The following is a 17,160-nucleotide window of genomic DNA, read 5'->3' as shown; positions in this document are numbered from 1 at the left end:
CCCGCCTAGCTTCAGAAGGCCTATGAGAATCTGGGCTGGTAATATATTCCTGCCCATCTAGGATAGAGGACTTGTCTATCCCCTTCCTGTAGCTGCAGTGGGGCTTCCCTTGTGCTCTAAGGTCATCAGAGTTCTCCATCTTCCCTCAGCACCTAAAGGCTTTTGTTCTCTTAGGGAGATACGAGTTGAAGAATCTGGGCTGTGCATCAGCTTTGTGCCTTTCTAGTAGTGGCTGCTGCTCCCATTCTCCCGGCCTGTACTCTTGAGAGAGGCTGTTTCAAAACGTCCTCTCCTACCTACCCCCAGTCTTTCCTTGAGTGCCCTGGAGGTCTGTGGAGAAGGGCCCGCGAGGTTGAAGTCTGTGCATCCCAGGGGTTCTATAACTTCATACTAGCCTGCAATTGGCCTTCAGCAATTCATTAAACATTTCGGCTAAATTCTTTCCTGGCGTGTATCATGCTTGGCATTTTCCCCAGGTAAGCAAGTGCTCCAGCTTCCTCTGTCCTTGAAGGAGCTGGTCTTTCCTTAGATTTCAGGTTAATTGGTTTGCCTGTGAACGTAACTCGCTGATGGATTCAAGAAAAGTTGTGATGTTTCAGATTAACTTGCACTACTTTGTTGTTGTAAGAGTTGGAGTAATACACTTTCCAACTTTTACATGCTAAGCAGAAGCCCATTGTTTTGCTTTGTTTTTCTCTTTTATGTTGCAGCTTTTGTCATTGGTAGACTTGACCTTGATCTAGACATAGCAGAAAGGTATGTGCCATCATCTAAAAGAAGGCAGCTCTGGTTGGTAGATTACATTAACAAAGGTGTTACCCTGATAATGAATGGGAAATGCATCCCAGGAAAGAGAAACAGAAGGGGGTAGTGAGGGAAGCAAGTAAAAGCTAAAAGCAGGAGGTCTGCATGTCGCCTGGTGAGTGCTTCTGTCAGGGAAGTCAGCTGTTCCTGCCAGGGGCGTGCAGGAAATGTTGCTCCAAGAGAATGCAAAGTGAACGCAGCCAGTGGTTCAGAAATGAAGTCGCGAACACTGAGTGGGGGAGAAGATGCCTTTTGTGAGGAGCCTGTCATAGCCTGCGTAAGCATAGGCATCTTCTCAGAAACGCTATGCTTAGTGGGGTCTCGTGCTCTGTGACTTAATAGATGTAATGCTGTGCATCTTGGATGGTAAGATAGAAGACAGAATTCCTTTCTGCATTGAGCTGATGTCATATGTTGATGTTTTAAAACTCAAGTGTTAAAGCTTGTATCAATATAAGTTCTTCTGGACATTAAAGAGATTCAGCTAGAATATTTTCCCAAGTAAATAAGTCCCGGGCACTTATTAAAAGCCTAATGTCCTAATAAGATGAGGGTAATTTCAAATGCTGGCTAATGTGCCGCCAAACATACTTAACTTTAAGAGGCAATTCAAAAAGAAAAAAAAAGAAAACAGGAAAACAAAACAAACAAAAAAAGAGGCAGTTCAGCACCAGCCATTAAATGATACATATCTATATATATATAAAATTAAATTCAACATATATGCAAAAACTATTGTTCTTGGTGTTATTTTGGATCATTTGGGCTGTTGTAATGAAGCCTGTGTTTTGGATACATTCTAAATATTTTTAAAAGTATAACTTTGTTGTGAGTACTGGTATTTTTGTAAGCAAGAATATTGTTTTACCTTAAAGAATTATCTATAACAAAGGTTTATTACCAGCTGCCCACATGTTCATCAAATAAACACCAAATTTTAATGACACTCTGTTCCCACATGATTTTACATTTTCTTGCTCGTCATCCTTCCTAAATTTTTTATTCTAGATGATGTTACCCCTGATTACTTCTCTAATGTTTTTCACCAGCCATCGAATATTCATCTCTCATTTCTCACCTAAATCTTTTTTCATATAACCTTCCTGTCTCTGAAATAGGTACCTACCTGTTTCGTTCCCTTTTTAGCTACTCAGATATTCAAGTACTTTCTGTCCTTCAGCAGCATTTTACCTCGTGGTTTTGATAGATTTTGCTGGTTAGATGATACTATCTGTAGTCTAATGACAAAATAAAATTGAAGTTCTACTGGCAATAGTCTTTTCCTCAAATTGGGAGACTAAAAATCATTTTTTAGTCTCCACTTTCTCATTTTTTATTATAATTCATGAGAGTAAAAGTGTTGTTTACTGGTGATGACCAGCCACCATTCTAAATTGTTTTTTTTCTCTTATCTCTCCTTATTACTGCATCTGGTCCTGTTCTTTCTCTGAGGTTATATTAATGTTAGGATCCAGGACCGAAGATTACTTTCATGTTCCTCTGTCAGTAGCACGTCTGTCTCTGTCTATTCTTCCTTCCAGTTTTGCAGAAAGTTCTTTTCCCTTAGAAAAATATTCACCAACAAACAGATACAAGCAGATACTCACATTGAAATAGTATATGTGTATAAACACATATACACACATGAATCTGTACTAAGCGTGCAAAGACATTTTAATTCCAAATCTTGTACACACATTCTTAGCATAAGTAAAATAAAAAAATAAAACATCTGAGTGCATACAGAGTGAAAGGTTCAGTGTTTGGTTCTTTGAGATTGTATTAGGAAAGGATAAATATTCTAGTTGGAAGAACAGATGGAAGAGTTGGGAGTAAGGGAGAAACAAGTTTTGAGTCTTTCCTATAACTTCGATTCCAGATTAAAGAAAAACTTCATGAATATTTTGGTTAAAGACCATATGGCAAATACCTTTCTCTTCAAACTTGTTAAACAATGGTATGTGCTATTTCACAAAACATTGTAGTTTAGTCATTTAATTTGTCTTGTCTTAAAATTTCTAACATACATAAAATAAAGGAAAAGGTAGTATTTATGTAGGACTTTACTATTAAGAAAATTTCATGGCGTTTATTTCCTTTAAAAAGACTTGACAAAAGTGATTATTTTCTCCTTTTTTGTAGTATACTCTGAAATATATTTTGTTTCATAAAAGAGTGAATGTACTATTTACATTTAAGTTGATTTTAGGAAAAATAACTTTCAAGAGAAATTATTCAAATGCATATATAAACTCTGCGACATATAACTAAGTAACTGCAAATTTCCCCTTTGGCTTATCAAACTTTAAATCTGTTACCAATGATTTTATCTTTTTAAGAGCTAGACAATATAGAAAAGTGTGTGTTTGTGCACATGCACATATGTGTATATAGTGAGATTTAACCAGAGTGGGTGGAAAGTGACAAGTGCTCTTCTTTGGGCAAGACAGGTGCTATATTAGAGAAAATGGCCCGTATTAAATGTATAGGATGACAACTCATCATAATTATATCTTTTTAGAGCTTAAAGCAATATCATTGATAATTTAATGGAGCTGCCTTCTTTGGCAGTTTGGGGAAATAAGCCAGGAGTGAATTCCTTTAGGTCAACTTTTATAAGGTGAGTGAATTTGTGGCAGAGCTAGGGCATAAGCCTGGAGTGATTAGCTCCTAGCTCAGTATCCTTCCAATTATAATAGAATGGGGTTTACCCTAGGAAAGGAATTTGGCAATTATTTGGGGATATTCTAGTAAAGCCTTTGGCCTGCTGAGCATTATGACCAAAGGGGCAACAACATGTAGATTTATTTTCAACAAAGGCTTTAGAAACAAACCAGAAAACTACTCTTTTTATGAAAGCATTGCACACCTGTCTCACAAATAGGGCAGAAACAAAAAGCTCATTTCCTGTGTAGAACCGTATTTATTTTTATATTCTCAGCACCGGAACACATAGCTTCTAATAAATAATACATCTAATAAATAAATTTAACTTCCACTAAATAATGATTATTGAACAAATGAATAGCATTTCATCATTAAAAGTTAAATTATAATACGAGAGACATGATAGAAAGATTAATCAAGAGGTATGTTTTCAGCGTTTAAATATTGTGCCAAATAAGGCACAATAGAAGAACAGAAAGACCATTTATTATGTTTTACTTTCATTACGTATTCTATTCAGTCATCTTTTCAGAAGAGAGTGCTCTGGAAATGTTATCTTTTCAAATGTGAATTGATGGTCAATTTAGCAAGTAGTTTATTTCTTCATAGAATAAATACATTTTTCGTACTTTCACTGTTAGGATATATCTAGTTAGTAGATTGCTAGACATCTTTGGGGAAAGGAAAAGCCCCTCTCTGGGATCTGATTCTGATTGTATTTAATCTTTTCAGCGTGGAAGCATCTGCCTCTACCCTAAAAGGAGTTGGTGGCAAATTAAATGGTTTTATGGCTTAACTCCGCTTACTGTTTAATGTTTAACATCACACCTGCCTCTAAGTACTAGTCTAAAGAAGTTGCTTGGGAGCTAGAGGATAAAATAAAGCCCTCTGTGACAAGTTGTTCACTAAGAGAAAGCCATTTTCTGTGTTCTTTTATTCTAATGTTTATTTTAAATTAGCTCCCATTATTACTGAAACAGGAAAACAGTGAAATGGAGATAGGCTAAACTCTCATACTAGAGATAACATTAAATTGTCATTTAAAATAGATAGGCATAATATACTTTACTGGTATGAAACTAACCCAAAATGTAATTTGATGTTGTATATCTTATTTCTTTTTTTTTTTTTTTATGGAAAAAGAGGCACATGAACCCTTAGCTTTCCTGTCATGATCACCTCCAGAATTTCCTTTGTTATCCCTGTAACTTTCTTACATGCTGCCTCGGCGGGGTATCCTTTCTTCAGTTTAAGGTTGAGATCTCATTGTGACCCTTCTGTAAGTCATTCCCTCCGTCTCATGATTCTTTTCTGTTTTTAGTTTTTAAAATATAGTATTTGATACATATTCTTAAGAAATGTATGTGTATACTACATGAAACTTAATAATAAAAATTTGAGTACACACCACTGAACCTAAGAACCCAAGTATCTATACTTTGAAATAAATCTGAGTGCCCCTCTCTGATCCCATTCACCTACCTCTTCATCCCCTAACACCTAAATTATTTGTGTTTATCAATCCTGTGTTCATGTACTCATTCTCTCTCTCTCTGTGGTGCATTAAAAACTTAAACGTGAAAGATAATCTTTAGAAGAAAATAGGGAGTGTTTATCTTGTACCGTGATTTTAGTCTTCACTGACTTGCTTTTTCTCACTCATCATTATGTCCAAGATTCGTGCATATTCTTGCAGTGGATGTAGCTGATTCACACTGCGCAGTGTTGTTCCATTGTGTGAATAAAAGCAATATATTCTGTTGATGGACATTTGGGTTGTTTCCACTTTTACCAGTATGAATAATGCTCGGTAAACATTCGTGTGTGTGTCTGCTGATACACATGTATAAGATTTTCTCTGCAGAATAACCACCCAGGCTTGTAGCAATCTCCAAGATAATGCCAAATTATTTTCCAAAGAGTCCATTTTAATTGATATATCCACTTACAGCGTGTAAGAATTTCCATTGCTCCACAGCGTTGCTGTCACTTGATATTGGCTCACACTTGATATTTGCAAGTTGTTATGGTCTTGTCTTTTCTCAAATTGTCCTTGGTATCAGTGTTATTCTAGTCTCATAAAATGAGTTAGGAGTGTTCCCTGAATTTCTATTCACTGGAACCATTTGTTAAAGATTGAAATAATCTGTTCTCCTTTGATTTTTTTTTTCTTCTTTTTTTTAATGAAGCTTCTTAGACTGTCAAGTTCAGCAAGCGGCTTATAGATCATCAGGACAAATGTGATGCTTTTACATTAGGAGGCCACCGAGGCTCCCAGGCCTCACAGGACTTGCTAGGGGTCTCGGCTAGTAAGGCACAGAGCCACACGGGAACTGGTTTGAAGTCTAGTGTACCTTGCACCATTACACACAAGCTCTTACAACATGATTAGTTAATAAAAGACTTTTCGGGTACTGAAAATATCTTCTTTGATTTTTACAACTCACTTGTTTTTTTTTTGTTTTTTGTTTTTTTTTAAAGATTTTTATTGGGTAATTGGGGGGATGGGAACAGTGCTGGGGAATCGGGGGAAGGGGAACAGACAAGTTGCTGTCGTTTTGTTCTTCAGTCTAGTTGTGGAGGACGTTGCTTCACTGGCCCAAGTTGGCACCATCATTGCGCTCTTCCCGGGCGAGGCAGATCAGTCGCCGGCTTCTGGACGGCCGCTCACTGCGGCTGCTGGCCGCTCACGCTGGCTGCTGGCTACATACGGTAGCCCATGGCAACCCACTGCCACAGGGGCGGCAGCCTACGCCGTCGCCGGCGACTCTCGGCAGCCCAGCTCCAGGTTGAGCTGTTGTTCAGCATCTTAGCTGTACAGGGCAGTGTCACTGACCCTCATATGTGGGATCCGAACCGGGGCCCTCTGGCATCCCAAGCGAGTTCTTAACCATCGCGCCACTCGGCCGGCCCTACAACTCACTTGTAAAGTGTCTGTGCCTGGTATTTTCTTGGGAGTTTTTTTTAAAAGATATATATATATATATATATATATATATATATATATAAAATATATTTATTTTAATATATATATTTATTTTAGTTTTTAAAATATTTTCATTATAAAGAATGATGGACACATAAAAAAGTAAACAGAATATTATAATTAACTCCGTATGTATCACTACACCCAGTTTCAATAACTCTCAGCCCATGGTTCATCTTCATCATCCTTCACCTCGCCCACTTTCCTAAAGGAAGAGTGTGGCTATTATAGTGAAAAGAAGTTGAAGACATTTCAGTTTATCTGTGACTAACCTTTTTTTTTTATTGTTAGTTTCAGGTGTACAGAACAATGCAATAGTTATCCTTTTCACCCTTTACACAGAAAGTGAATAAACATTTTATGATGTCTCTAAAACAGACTCTTTATAAAAAATACAACTCAATACCAATATCATGCCTTAAAAGAAACAGTTCTTTAATATCTAAGAGCCAGTTGGTTCAAATTTGTAATTATTTAATGCTGTAAAAGGATTTGGTTATATATAAAATATTATATATAAATATTTTAAAATTTATTCATAGATTTATGTATAAATTAATTTGCACGCACAGATTGATTGATTTATTTGTATCAGGATCTAAATAAGGTCCATGTATTTTGATGGTTGAGATGCTTTTCCAAGTGGATAGGGTTTTAAAATCTTGTTAATGATTTCTTATTTGATTGATTATTGATTTCTAGCTTAATTGCTTAATTTCATTGTAGTGATAGAATGTTATCAGTTGCTTTGAAATGTACCAAGGCTTTCTTTATTGGCCTGATACACAGTCGAGTTTTTAAATATTTCATGATTGCTTGAAAATACTGTGTAATTCTCTCATTATTGGTTGTGGGATTCTATATTAGTCTTTTAATTTTAATTTCTCTTTCTCTTTTATTACCCCCTTTTTTTTTCTTGCAGAGACCAGTTTTTTATTTTGTTCTGTGGAGTTTCTCATTTTAGTGCAGTATCTCTGTGGTTTAGTTGAACATATTCTTCGGCTTTTATGAATCTCTATTTCCATAAATTGACAGTTGGATTTAGACAGTTGATTAGATTCATATTTCATTTTCTTTTTCCAAGGCTGTTCATTGGTGTGATGTGTTGCTTCATCATGAGGCTCATAATAATTGTCTTCTTTTTGTGATATTAGTAGCCATTGATGTTCAGTGCCTAGATTCCTTAGTTTATTAAAGATTTAAAATGAGGATGTTCTAGTTCTATTATTCTTCACTTACCAGCTAGACTACTTCTACAAGGAGAAACTTAACCTTTATTCTTATTGATATGCAAATTCTTACATCTTTGGCCAGTGGGCACAGGACCTTTGGGCACAGCTCTAGTAGTCTTTGGTAGCTTTCTTCATATCTGGATGAGAAGATATTCCAAGCTCATCCTGTGTATTTCTAGCCCCAGACCTGTACCTGGCCATTTCTCCAAGGAGCCTTGATTTCTTATAGTGGGAAATGGTATTTGGACATAATAATCTGGGTACTAGAAGTGTGTATTGCTACAGAATTGGTTATTCTAAACTTTTCAGCGGATAGAAAATTTATGTGTTTGTGAGTGTGTGTGTTTTTATTAAGATGAGATACATCATGAGTTTAAACTGATACTTCCAATTCAAATTGAAAACCGTAAGGATAATTTTTTCACTCTCACATCTTCCTTCCCAAGAATGCTGTTTTCTCAAGGACATCAGGGATGGGAGAATTAGAATCTGTCATATTAATCATTTGCTTTCTTCTTCAAGTGATCTCAGAATAGCAATACTAAAACTACCAGTAGCAGTATGATTACTGAAAGTGGAAAGGATCTAGTGATTCACTTCACTTTATTGGTCATAAGTGTCTGTTTTTTCTCATGTCAGTTTTGATAAATTACTTTTTTATAGCAATTTGTCCATTCTAGATTTGCATAGTTATTAGAACAAAATTGTCCTGTGTGTCTGTCTTTTAAAATACTGCTGTCAGTGTAGCCCTGTTCTTTTCATACTTATTATTATTTATTTGTGCCTTTCTTTTCTTCTTGCTTTATCTTATTAGATATTTGTTGACTTCATTTTTGTCTTCATTTTGTGTTTCATTTTGACTTCATTTTGTGTTTCAAGGAACACTTTTGGCTTTATTAATTTCTCGCCTCTTCTATTTTCTTTCAATTTATTCTGTGCTTCCCCCCAGATTCTTACAGGTAGGTCACTTAGCTCATTATTCACCAGCCTTTCTTTCCTAATATAGACATCTAAGGCACTTAATTTCCACTTAATGTATTGTTATCAATAACAGTTTGTTATAAACTCTTAATGATGATAGGATCATTTTTTCCTGACAGTTTTATGAACTTTTGGTACCGTGTTCTTGGTATCTTCCTAAGAGGATACCCTCCCAGTCCTCCCTTTAGCAAAGCAGTTTGTAGTCTTGGTAATTTGCCTTCATTTGTTGTTTCCATTGTAACTTTATATATAGTACAGATGTGCCTGTTTTTGCGTTTTGGGTATGTTTCTGAATTATTCTTTCCTTCTTTCTTTCTCTGGTAGTTCTTCTGCAAGTTCCCTGTATGTTTTTGTTTTCTCTTTCTTTTGTCATTAGGTGTTCTTCGCCACAGTCATGCCACATGATAGTCACCCCTGTCACCATTCTTCTGTGGTGTCTGTCTGGTCTTTATTTTCAGTCTAGTTGGTTTCTCTGTGACCTCAGCCCTCTGAAGAATTCCAGAAAAGTTATAATTTTGTAGATTATTTGACCTTGTTTAGGATGGGAGTGGTGCTCTTACTAGCTGGAGACATTTTTCTTACCAAGTTTTTTTTTTTGTAAATTTAAATTCATGTATTATTTTTTGCGTTAACACTACCATTTGAATACTTTTCTCCCACATATTTTTTATATTCATGTATATCATCATTGACATTTTACGTAGCTCTATAATGCTCTCTTAGATGATTCTATAATTAGTATTTGAAATCTTTTAAAGTTTAGAGTTAAATTATCATGTTAATATGTAAGTTTCAAGTTTATGAGTTCTCTTATCTTTTCCCCAATTTATAGTTCTGATTTTCAAACTAAATTTTAGTGTATGTTATCCTGAGTTTTATCTACTATTACAGGACATGTTTTGTTAATATATAATCAAAGGAACAGTAGAGACATTTTTTTCTTAAATTTTTTTTTTTTTTAATATTTTTTATTGGAAAACAGCCATGGTCATTGGTTACACATTGCTTTCATGCTACAATGGCATAGTTGACTCTTTTAAGGAGGGCACAGCTCACAGTGGCCCTTGCGGGGAATCTAACCGGCAACCGTGGTATCAGCACACTAACCAACTGAGCTAACCCTAGAGAAGCTTTTAAAGTGTATAATTATTGTTATATTCATCAAGTTTGATTTTTATTTTTTAGGAGCTTTTTTTTTTTTTTTTTTTTTTTTAGATTGGGGAACAGTGTGTTTTTGCAGGACCCATCAGCGCTCCAAGTCAAGTAGTTGTTTCATTCTAGTTGTGGAGGGTGCAGCTCAGTGGCACATGTGGAGATCGAACCAGTAACCTTGGTGTTATGAGCACTGCGCTCTAACCAACTGAGCTAACCGGCTGCTCCCTTAGGAGCTTTTAACAAATTATAATAATATAAATTTATTATATCCTTATTACAGAGTGTAATACAAAGAGCACAATAAAATGTATAATTTTTGATTGCCAGGTTTATTATTCATTTTTGCTTACTATTTTAGTGTACCTAGCTAATTCTAAGACCATATAAAAACTCTTTGTTGAATACATCATTGTATTAAAGGAATTGATTTTTATTACCAAGAAATCATTAATATTGATAACAATTTGAAAATATTTCAACTGAGCTGCTAGTGTCCCTTGTCTATTAAGATGTGTTATTATAAATGGTTTATGATAGCTTATTTCTTAGCAGTTATCCACAATTTATTGAATTGATTTTAAATGTTGTATTAAATGATAATATATCATCATGTTGGAAAGAATGTTGCATAATTTAACCTAATTTTACCTCCTCGTTACTTTCATGGACATAAAAAGTGGCTTACTAAATGTTTCTTTTCTTTTTACCTTTATAGGTTATTTTAGTGTCTGCCAATAAGTTGACTCGTTATATAGAACCATGCCAGTTAACAGAAGATTTTGGTGGAAGTCTCACCTATGATCACATGGACTGGTTAAATAAGAGGCTGGTTGGTATATTACAATGAGATAAAATGTTATTACATATGAATAAGATACATTTTGATAACTTTATAATTTTAATCAACTAAAATGTAGTTTTCTTTTTTACAAAAGTTAAGCAATGCTGTGTGTACCGTATGATAGCATAATGCTTGCAGGCAAATACTTTGGAGCCAGATTCACAATTGCTACCTATTACTATTGTTATTAGTAGCACTATTACTAGTCAAAGTTGTCATTCTTTTTAAGTAGAGTAACAGAGAACCGTAATTTCCTGAGAGGTAATCGAGTTGACATATCATTTTCAGAGAGAATGTTTAAACATCAGTTTGAATTGAAGAACACTTTGGCAGGTTATGGGTTTCATTTATGAAAATTTATCTTGTTTGTCAGGTCAGACTTCTGAAATCTGCTCTGCGTAATGCAGCATTGTTTAATCAAACTGCTGAGGACTGAAAACAAATTTCAGATTAACTGAGTTTATATTATGTGGATTTTGTTGAAGAATACTGAACTTTTGGATATTTCAGACTGGAAAACCAATTTTATTTCCATCATATCTGAACAACAATATCAGATGAATGAATGTCTACTGTATTTTAAATGGATTCGTCCAATTCCCTTTTTAGAAATATCTTAAGAACTCATGTTAAAATTTTGACTAATTTATTTTTATGCTACATTTTGGTGTGTAAAATCCTTTAACCATTACATGCAACCAGTATGGACTGGTAATAGAATAACATGAAGAAATGTCCTATAGCTGGAATTAGATAGTTAAAACTGATCTAAATAATGGTCGTGTAGTCAAAACTGTTATTGATGCAGATGTTTCTCAAGAAAACATAGGAATAAAAATAAACTTGTTCATTGAGGAATAAAAATCATTTCTTAATGTATATAAATTAAAAAAATTTCTTCTCCATTGAAACTATTCATTGTTTTAGGAAGCAGTTTGTCTTCTCTCCTGATGGTTGACTTGTACTAAGTGACACTGGCTAATTCTGTTGCTGTGAACTGAAAATTATTTTGTGTGTATTAACTTTTAAGATTATTCTTAACATGTTAATAAAATCTTATATTGTAGGTTTTTGAGAAGTTTACAAAGGAATCGACTTCATTATTAGATGAACTTGCTTTGATTAACAATGGAAGTGATAAAGGAAATCAACCAGAGAAAGAAAGGTAGGTGGCCAGTGTCCTGAAATTATAACCTTGCAAAGCTATGATTAATCTGATAAAAGATACCTCTGTTGTTAATGCAAGCTAAAAGAACTAAGGTAAACAAGTTCCCATTCAATAAAAATTGACATACAAAAGTTGAATTAAATTTATTTTTTCAATTGTGAGAATTCATTTTACATGTAAAATTTACTGATTTGAATCAGTTTCTTTACAAAAGTTTTGATGAATAGTAATATATTTACCTTTTTCTGACACTGTAAAATACTCATTTGCAAGGACATGTTTTCAAAATTAAATAGTTTTCTACCTTTTTAGAGTACTACTTTGCTTGTAAAGAATAGGAAAAAGGTTGCAACATAAAATAAAATGTTCTAACCTTGTTTAAATACATTAGCACTTAAATGCCTAGCTTGTAGAACTCCTAAGTCCTTGTAAAATATGTGATATTCATGAGTTCAGCTTGGGGAATTTAGTGTTTTATAACACTTGATGAAATAATTGTTCAATTGTATTATCTAAATGTGCCTACCTAGATGAATTACTTTAACAGATTTCCATGGAACTTTACAACCTTAATAATTTTCATTTTCCTATTGGTAGGCCAAGTCCCTCTCCCCAGTTAAAAAGCACTTCAGGACACAAATTAACTCCTTCTGATCTCTCAATAGCAAAGAGGTCACTAGAACAGTAATTAGGAAATTTAAAAGAATCAACACTCATTCCTTGTCTATCTCTTTTGAATCTGACCTTAAAAATATAGTGCTGCCTTGATACTCGTCATCTTGTTAGTCCATGAACCCCAGTGTTTCACATACCATTAACCGAGAAATAAGGCAAGAGGACCTTGACTAAAACAAAGTGAAAAATGTGAAAACAAATGGTTTGAATGTAAATGTAGTTAAAATTACAATAAATATGTAGAAACATTACTATCCTATAGATGCATTATAAAAAGGTAAAATGTAAAAATTTTACACATATGTAAATATGTGAGTGTGTGTGTTATGTGGATTCATGTGTGCATACGCACACACACACACGCTATGGCTTAGGTATTAAAAATGTCATACAAGTTACTTGACAAAGATTAACTGAACCACTTGCTTTGAGTAGTCCAGCAGAGTAACTAAGATGTTTCTTAAAGTCCCGTTCCTCAGGGAAGACATGCTAAGAGGATGTCTGTAGAAAATGAGTTTATGGTCATAGGTTTAAATGTTGTTTACTATGTTTCCTCTCTGAGAATGACTGTAGACATTTATAGATTATAGGTTCTGAGAAAGCATTGCAGTAAAGAAACCTGTTTAATTGCTTCCTTGAACTTACTGTATTTGCACGACTATATGAAGTACTAAATCGAATCTCATATTTGCCAGTCCCTTCCCAAGGAACTCAGATGTTATTGCTTAGTCTCTAAAACCTCAGATAGCAAAGTCCCTCTTCGTGCAAATTTTCATCACCTTCATTATGTCAGCCCTCAGGAAGTATCTAGGGGAAGGCCCAGATCAGACAACAAAAGTGAAAGATTTAGAGCAAAACTTCTCAGTTACAGCAGCGAGGTCCTAGGCTTTGACTTGTCATGTTCCCTATCTCTGCTTCATCTTGTCCTTCCCAAATGTGTTTAAGAAAATAAAGCCATAGTTCAACTCAAATAAAACATAATTAGTACAGGGAAGAACCTACAACTGCTAAGGACAAATACACACACACACACACACACACACACACACACACACGAATATTTACAGCTCACAAAGGCTGCTGTAGATGAGTGAAATTTTGATTGGAGGATGGCTGCATGCATTTTTAACGTTAACATTTCTGGGTTATTATATAGTTACAAATTTCATTTTGAAATAAATATCCAGTAAAAAATAGTAGAATGGGTTCCTTTGACATATTTGAAATAATGCCATAATTAATAATAATAAACTGTATATTTTCAAGTATATTTTGTGATTTATTACATAGATATCTCTTTGGGTACTAATACTTAAATAAGTATTAAAGTATATCTCTAATGGGCATCCTAATGCTTAAGAGAAATTAGCTTGGTAGAACAGTCTTTCATATTTTCATACTTGTGTGCCCCTGTTTTAATATGTGTATATAAAGATTTTCTTAAGTTATTAGTATATGAATAGAAATGCAGCTTTTAATAATTACTCTTTGGTACTCACCAGGTCTGTGGATTTAAACTTTCTTCCATCAGTTGATCCTGAAACAGTCCTTCAAACAGGTAAGATTAAAAACATATTTATCAGTAATAATTATAATCCAATAAACCAGTCATGTTGATTGATTCATAAAAAACTTTGGTTCATAAAAAAACATTGATTGAGCCTGTATAGCAGGTCTTGGAATAACATTGTTTTGTTCAACGTCATTTTGATGAGATGCCGTGGGAACTTAACTGTTATTTATATCAATTAGCCTATGGTAAAATTGGTTTCATTATATGTCATTTTGCTTAAAGTTGCAGAACCTATTGATAGCATTAAGTGAGGACTTAACTGTGTTATGTGGTAGAAACTCTAAGGGAAATTTTTCAAACTGCTTTTCAGTTTAGATTAAGTGTGTTAATATACCTTAACAATATTTAAAAATATTAATAGTGATAGTTAAATTATCTCCCTTGAAATATTTGGATTTATTTCTTTATCTGTGAAATGAAGATAAAAATTTCTATTTTATTGGGTTGCTATGAGGATTATTGAATCCTTATTGTATTCTAGCATTGTATTTTTATGTATTTTAATATTTCATTCTATTAACAACCCCTTGAGATAATCAGTGTTATTTTCTCTATTTTGTACTTGAGGAAGCCAAAGCTTATATGTATGTACATATAAACTTGCTCAAGATCAGTAACTATTAAGTTTTATCACCATACCACTAAAGACAGATCTAAATCTAGAGCCACCAGCTGTGCTGTTTTATAATCATCTATGTGAACACAGTTAGCCCCTTGCAGTGGCCTCTCACATAGCATGTTCAGTGCTGCATGGTATGTGTGTTCCAGCCCAAATGTCTCCAGTAGTGGTTTCGTAAATTCTAGCAGAACCCATTGGAATTATTTAAATGGAAATACTTTCATTTTATTTCTAATGTATTTTTCTAATAGCTCATAATTCTAATCCTACTGTGTATTATGTACTATTCTAAACACTTTACATATGTTAACTCATTTATCCTTTACCACAACCCAGTGAAGTGTGGGTACTATTACATCCTAATTTTAAGACGCATAAACTGAGACATGAAAAAGTTAAGTAACCTATGTGGGTTACACAACTAGTAATGCTAGAGTTGGGACTTAGACTAAGGCACTTTGGTTTCAGCGTATGGTTTTTGAAATCATGTGGTGCTGCTTCTCTAATGGAAATGCTATCCACAAAGGAAGCATTAAGGGTAACAAGTGTTAAAGTAGAAAAAGTAAATGCATTCTGATCTTAATGGCTTTCATGAATTTCATGTACGTGTAAATATATTAAAATATGTGTTTATATATAAATAGACTACACTTTGAATAAGTGTTTTAAATTGTTGTCCTCCCAGTTGTAAAATGTAATGAAGACTAAAGAAATAAATTCTGAATATCTTTGCTGTATTGATTCACTTGTCCTAAGTTTTTTAAGTATGATACAGGTCTTATTTTTTTAGAAAACAACAGAATAGTTGTAATCTCTGAATGTTTAGAAGGTACAGTAGACTGCCAGTAAAAATATTGCTCTAGATTTAAAACTTAATTCCATGTTTATATTTAGCATTTTGAAACCTGCTTAAGCCATTGAATTAAGAATTTTTAAATTTCCATTTTTACATTAAATTTATATGCCACTAAGTCCTTTTTATATGCTATTGACTCTTAAAGTAGGGATCAAAAGAAAATAAAATGGAGAGCTTTTGAACAATCTTCGATATTTTTTAGAAATTGAAAATACTTCCAAATCATTATAAAAGTTCTGTTTCTATATATTGAAAGCCATTTAAATATAGGACATTTTCCTAAATAAAGATGGAGAAGATAATTTAAATGTCTGCATATTTTTGGTCCCTAAATAATAATTTGAATAGTATTATCCTGGAAAAACAATTTGTAATTTATTTACTTTTAAAATTGTTAGTATACTTAACAGCTTTAGATGCTGTACATGCTGCTATTTTAATTTCTTATGCATGAGTGATTCATATAGTTGATATGTTGTAGAGATTCCTATAGAGATTGATGAGACAAATAGAGTTAACGGGAGTGGGCTTGTGAACTGGCAAGATGGGACAGGCAAAGAGTTAACAGGAGCAAGCTTGTGGACTAAGAGGAGCGAGGTTAAACATTAACCGCTTGGCTCTGACTCCCCTGACCAGCACTGCACCTGCAGGCTGACAGTCACCTTACATCCATCATAAGTGGGAACAAAATAGTTTCCAATCCCAACGGCAACCCCCTGCAAATTAAGAAACACCCATCACAGATGGGAACAGAATGGTTCCCAATCACAACAGCAACCCCCTGCAAGCTGACATCCATCATAAATGAGAACAGGACAGTTCTCAGGAGCAGACAATTGTAATGGCAGCCCCCCTGCAAGCTGACAAGCACCTTACATCCTGCATGGAGAAATATTAAACCCCAGCACTCATCGGTGCAGCTGTCCCCCATCGGACTCTGCCCTGGCCCAACTCCTGCCAGTATCTCTCTCTCTTACCCCTCTATCTCCACAGCTCTCCCTCTCAGACTGCCTTGGCAAAACTTCTCCCAGCTCCAAACAGAGCTGTCTCTCTCTTTTTTGCTTTCAATAAACCTTTTCTCTGGATACTCTTGTAGAGCTCGTAAATTCTCTTACATTCTGCAAATGAACAGGGGTTAATTCTACACCAATAGAGATTATTTAATTTTTTTTTGTACCATTAATAAAGATTTTCTACCTTTATTTTGATCATACATGTGTTACACCATCAACTTTTCTTTTATATGCTGTAATTAAGGTATGGATTAACACTGAAATCCTACAACATATTGATTAGATACATCAGACAGAAATTCCAGAGTGTAATTGTGCGATACAGGGAAAGGGGATCACTTGGCACAGTATCCTGAGTAATGAATCCACCAATAAGAAGAATGTGATAGGTAGATAGATATAATATATACATGTGCCATATATATTTCCTGTATAGTATAGCATATTTATTAATAGTATATATATATATATATGTGTGTATATATATATATACACATATTTATGATATATGATATAGCATATATACTGGATGCATATTTTTGTTTCTTTCTATATAAATTTAAAAATTGCATTTCAGTACTTATTGACCA

At 34.1% G+C, this 17,160-nt stretch overlaps 1 protein-coding gene across 2 annotated transcripts in view; it reads left to right on the top strand.

The window, feature by feature from the left end:
* Positions 1-17,160, top strand: part of SESTD1 (SEC14 and spectrin domain containing 1) — a 97,260-nt gene that overhangs the window by 42,008 nt on the left and 38,092 nt on the right. For both annotated transcript variants that reach the window (XM_019654027.1, XM_019654028.1), the window contains exons 6-8: positions 10,541-10,654; positions 11,734-11,831; positions 14,012-14,067. In XM_019654027.1, coding sequence (XP_019509572.1) covers positions 10,541-10,654; positions 11,734-11,831; positions 14,012-14,067 — 268 coding nt within the window. The remainder of the gene's footprint in view (positions 1-10,540; positions 10,655-11,733; positions 11,832-14,011; positions 14,068-17,160) is intronic.

The sequence above is a fragment of the Hipposideros armiger genome, unplaced genomic scaffold (assembly GCF_001890085.2).
Source record: "Hipposideros armiger isolate ML-2016 unplaced genomic scaffold, ASM189008v1 scaffold_212, whole genome shotgun sequence".
In the NCBI taxonomy this organism is placed as follows: Eukaryota; Metazoa; Chordata; class Mammalia; order Chiroptera; family Hipposideridae; genus Hipposideros; species Hipposideros armiger.
This window is presented reverse-complemented; position numbering and strand designations above follow the sequence as displayed.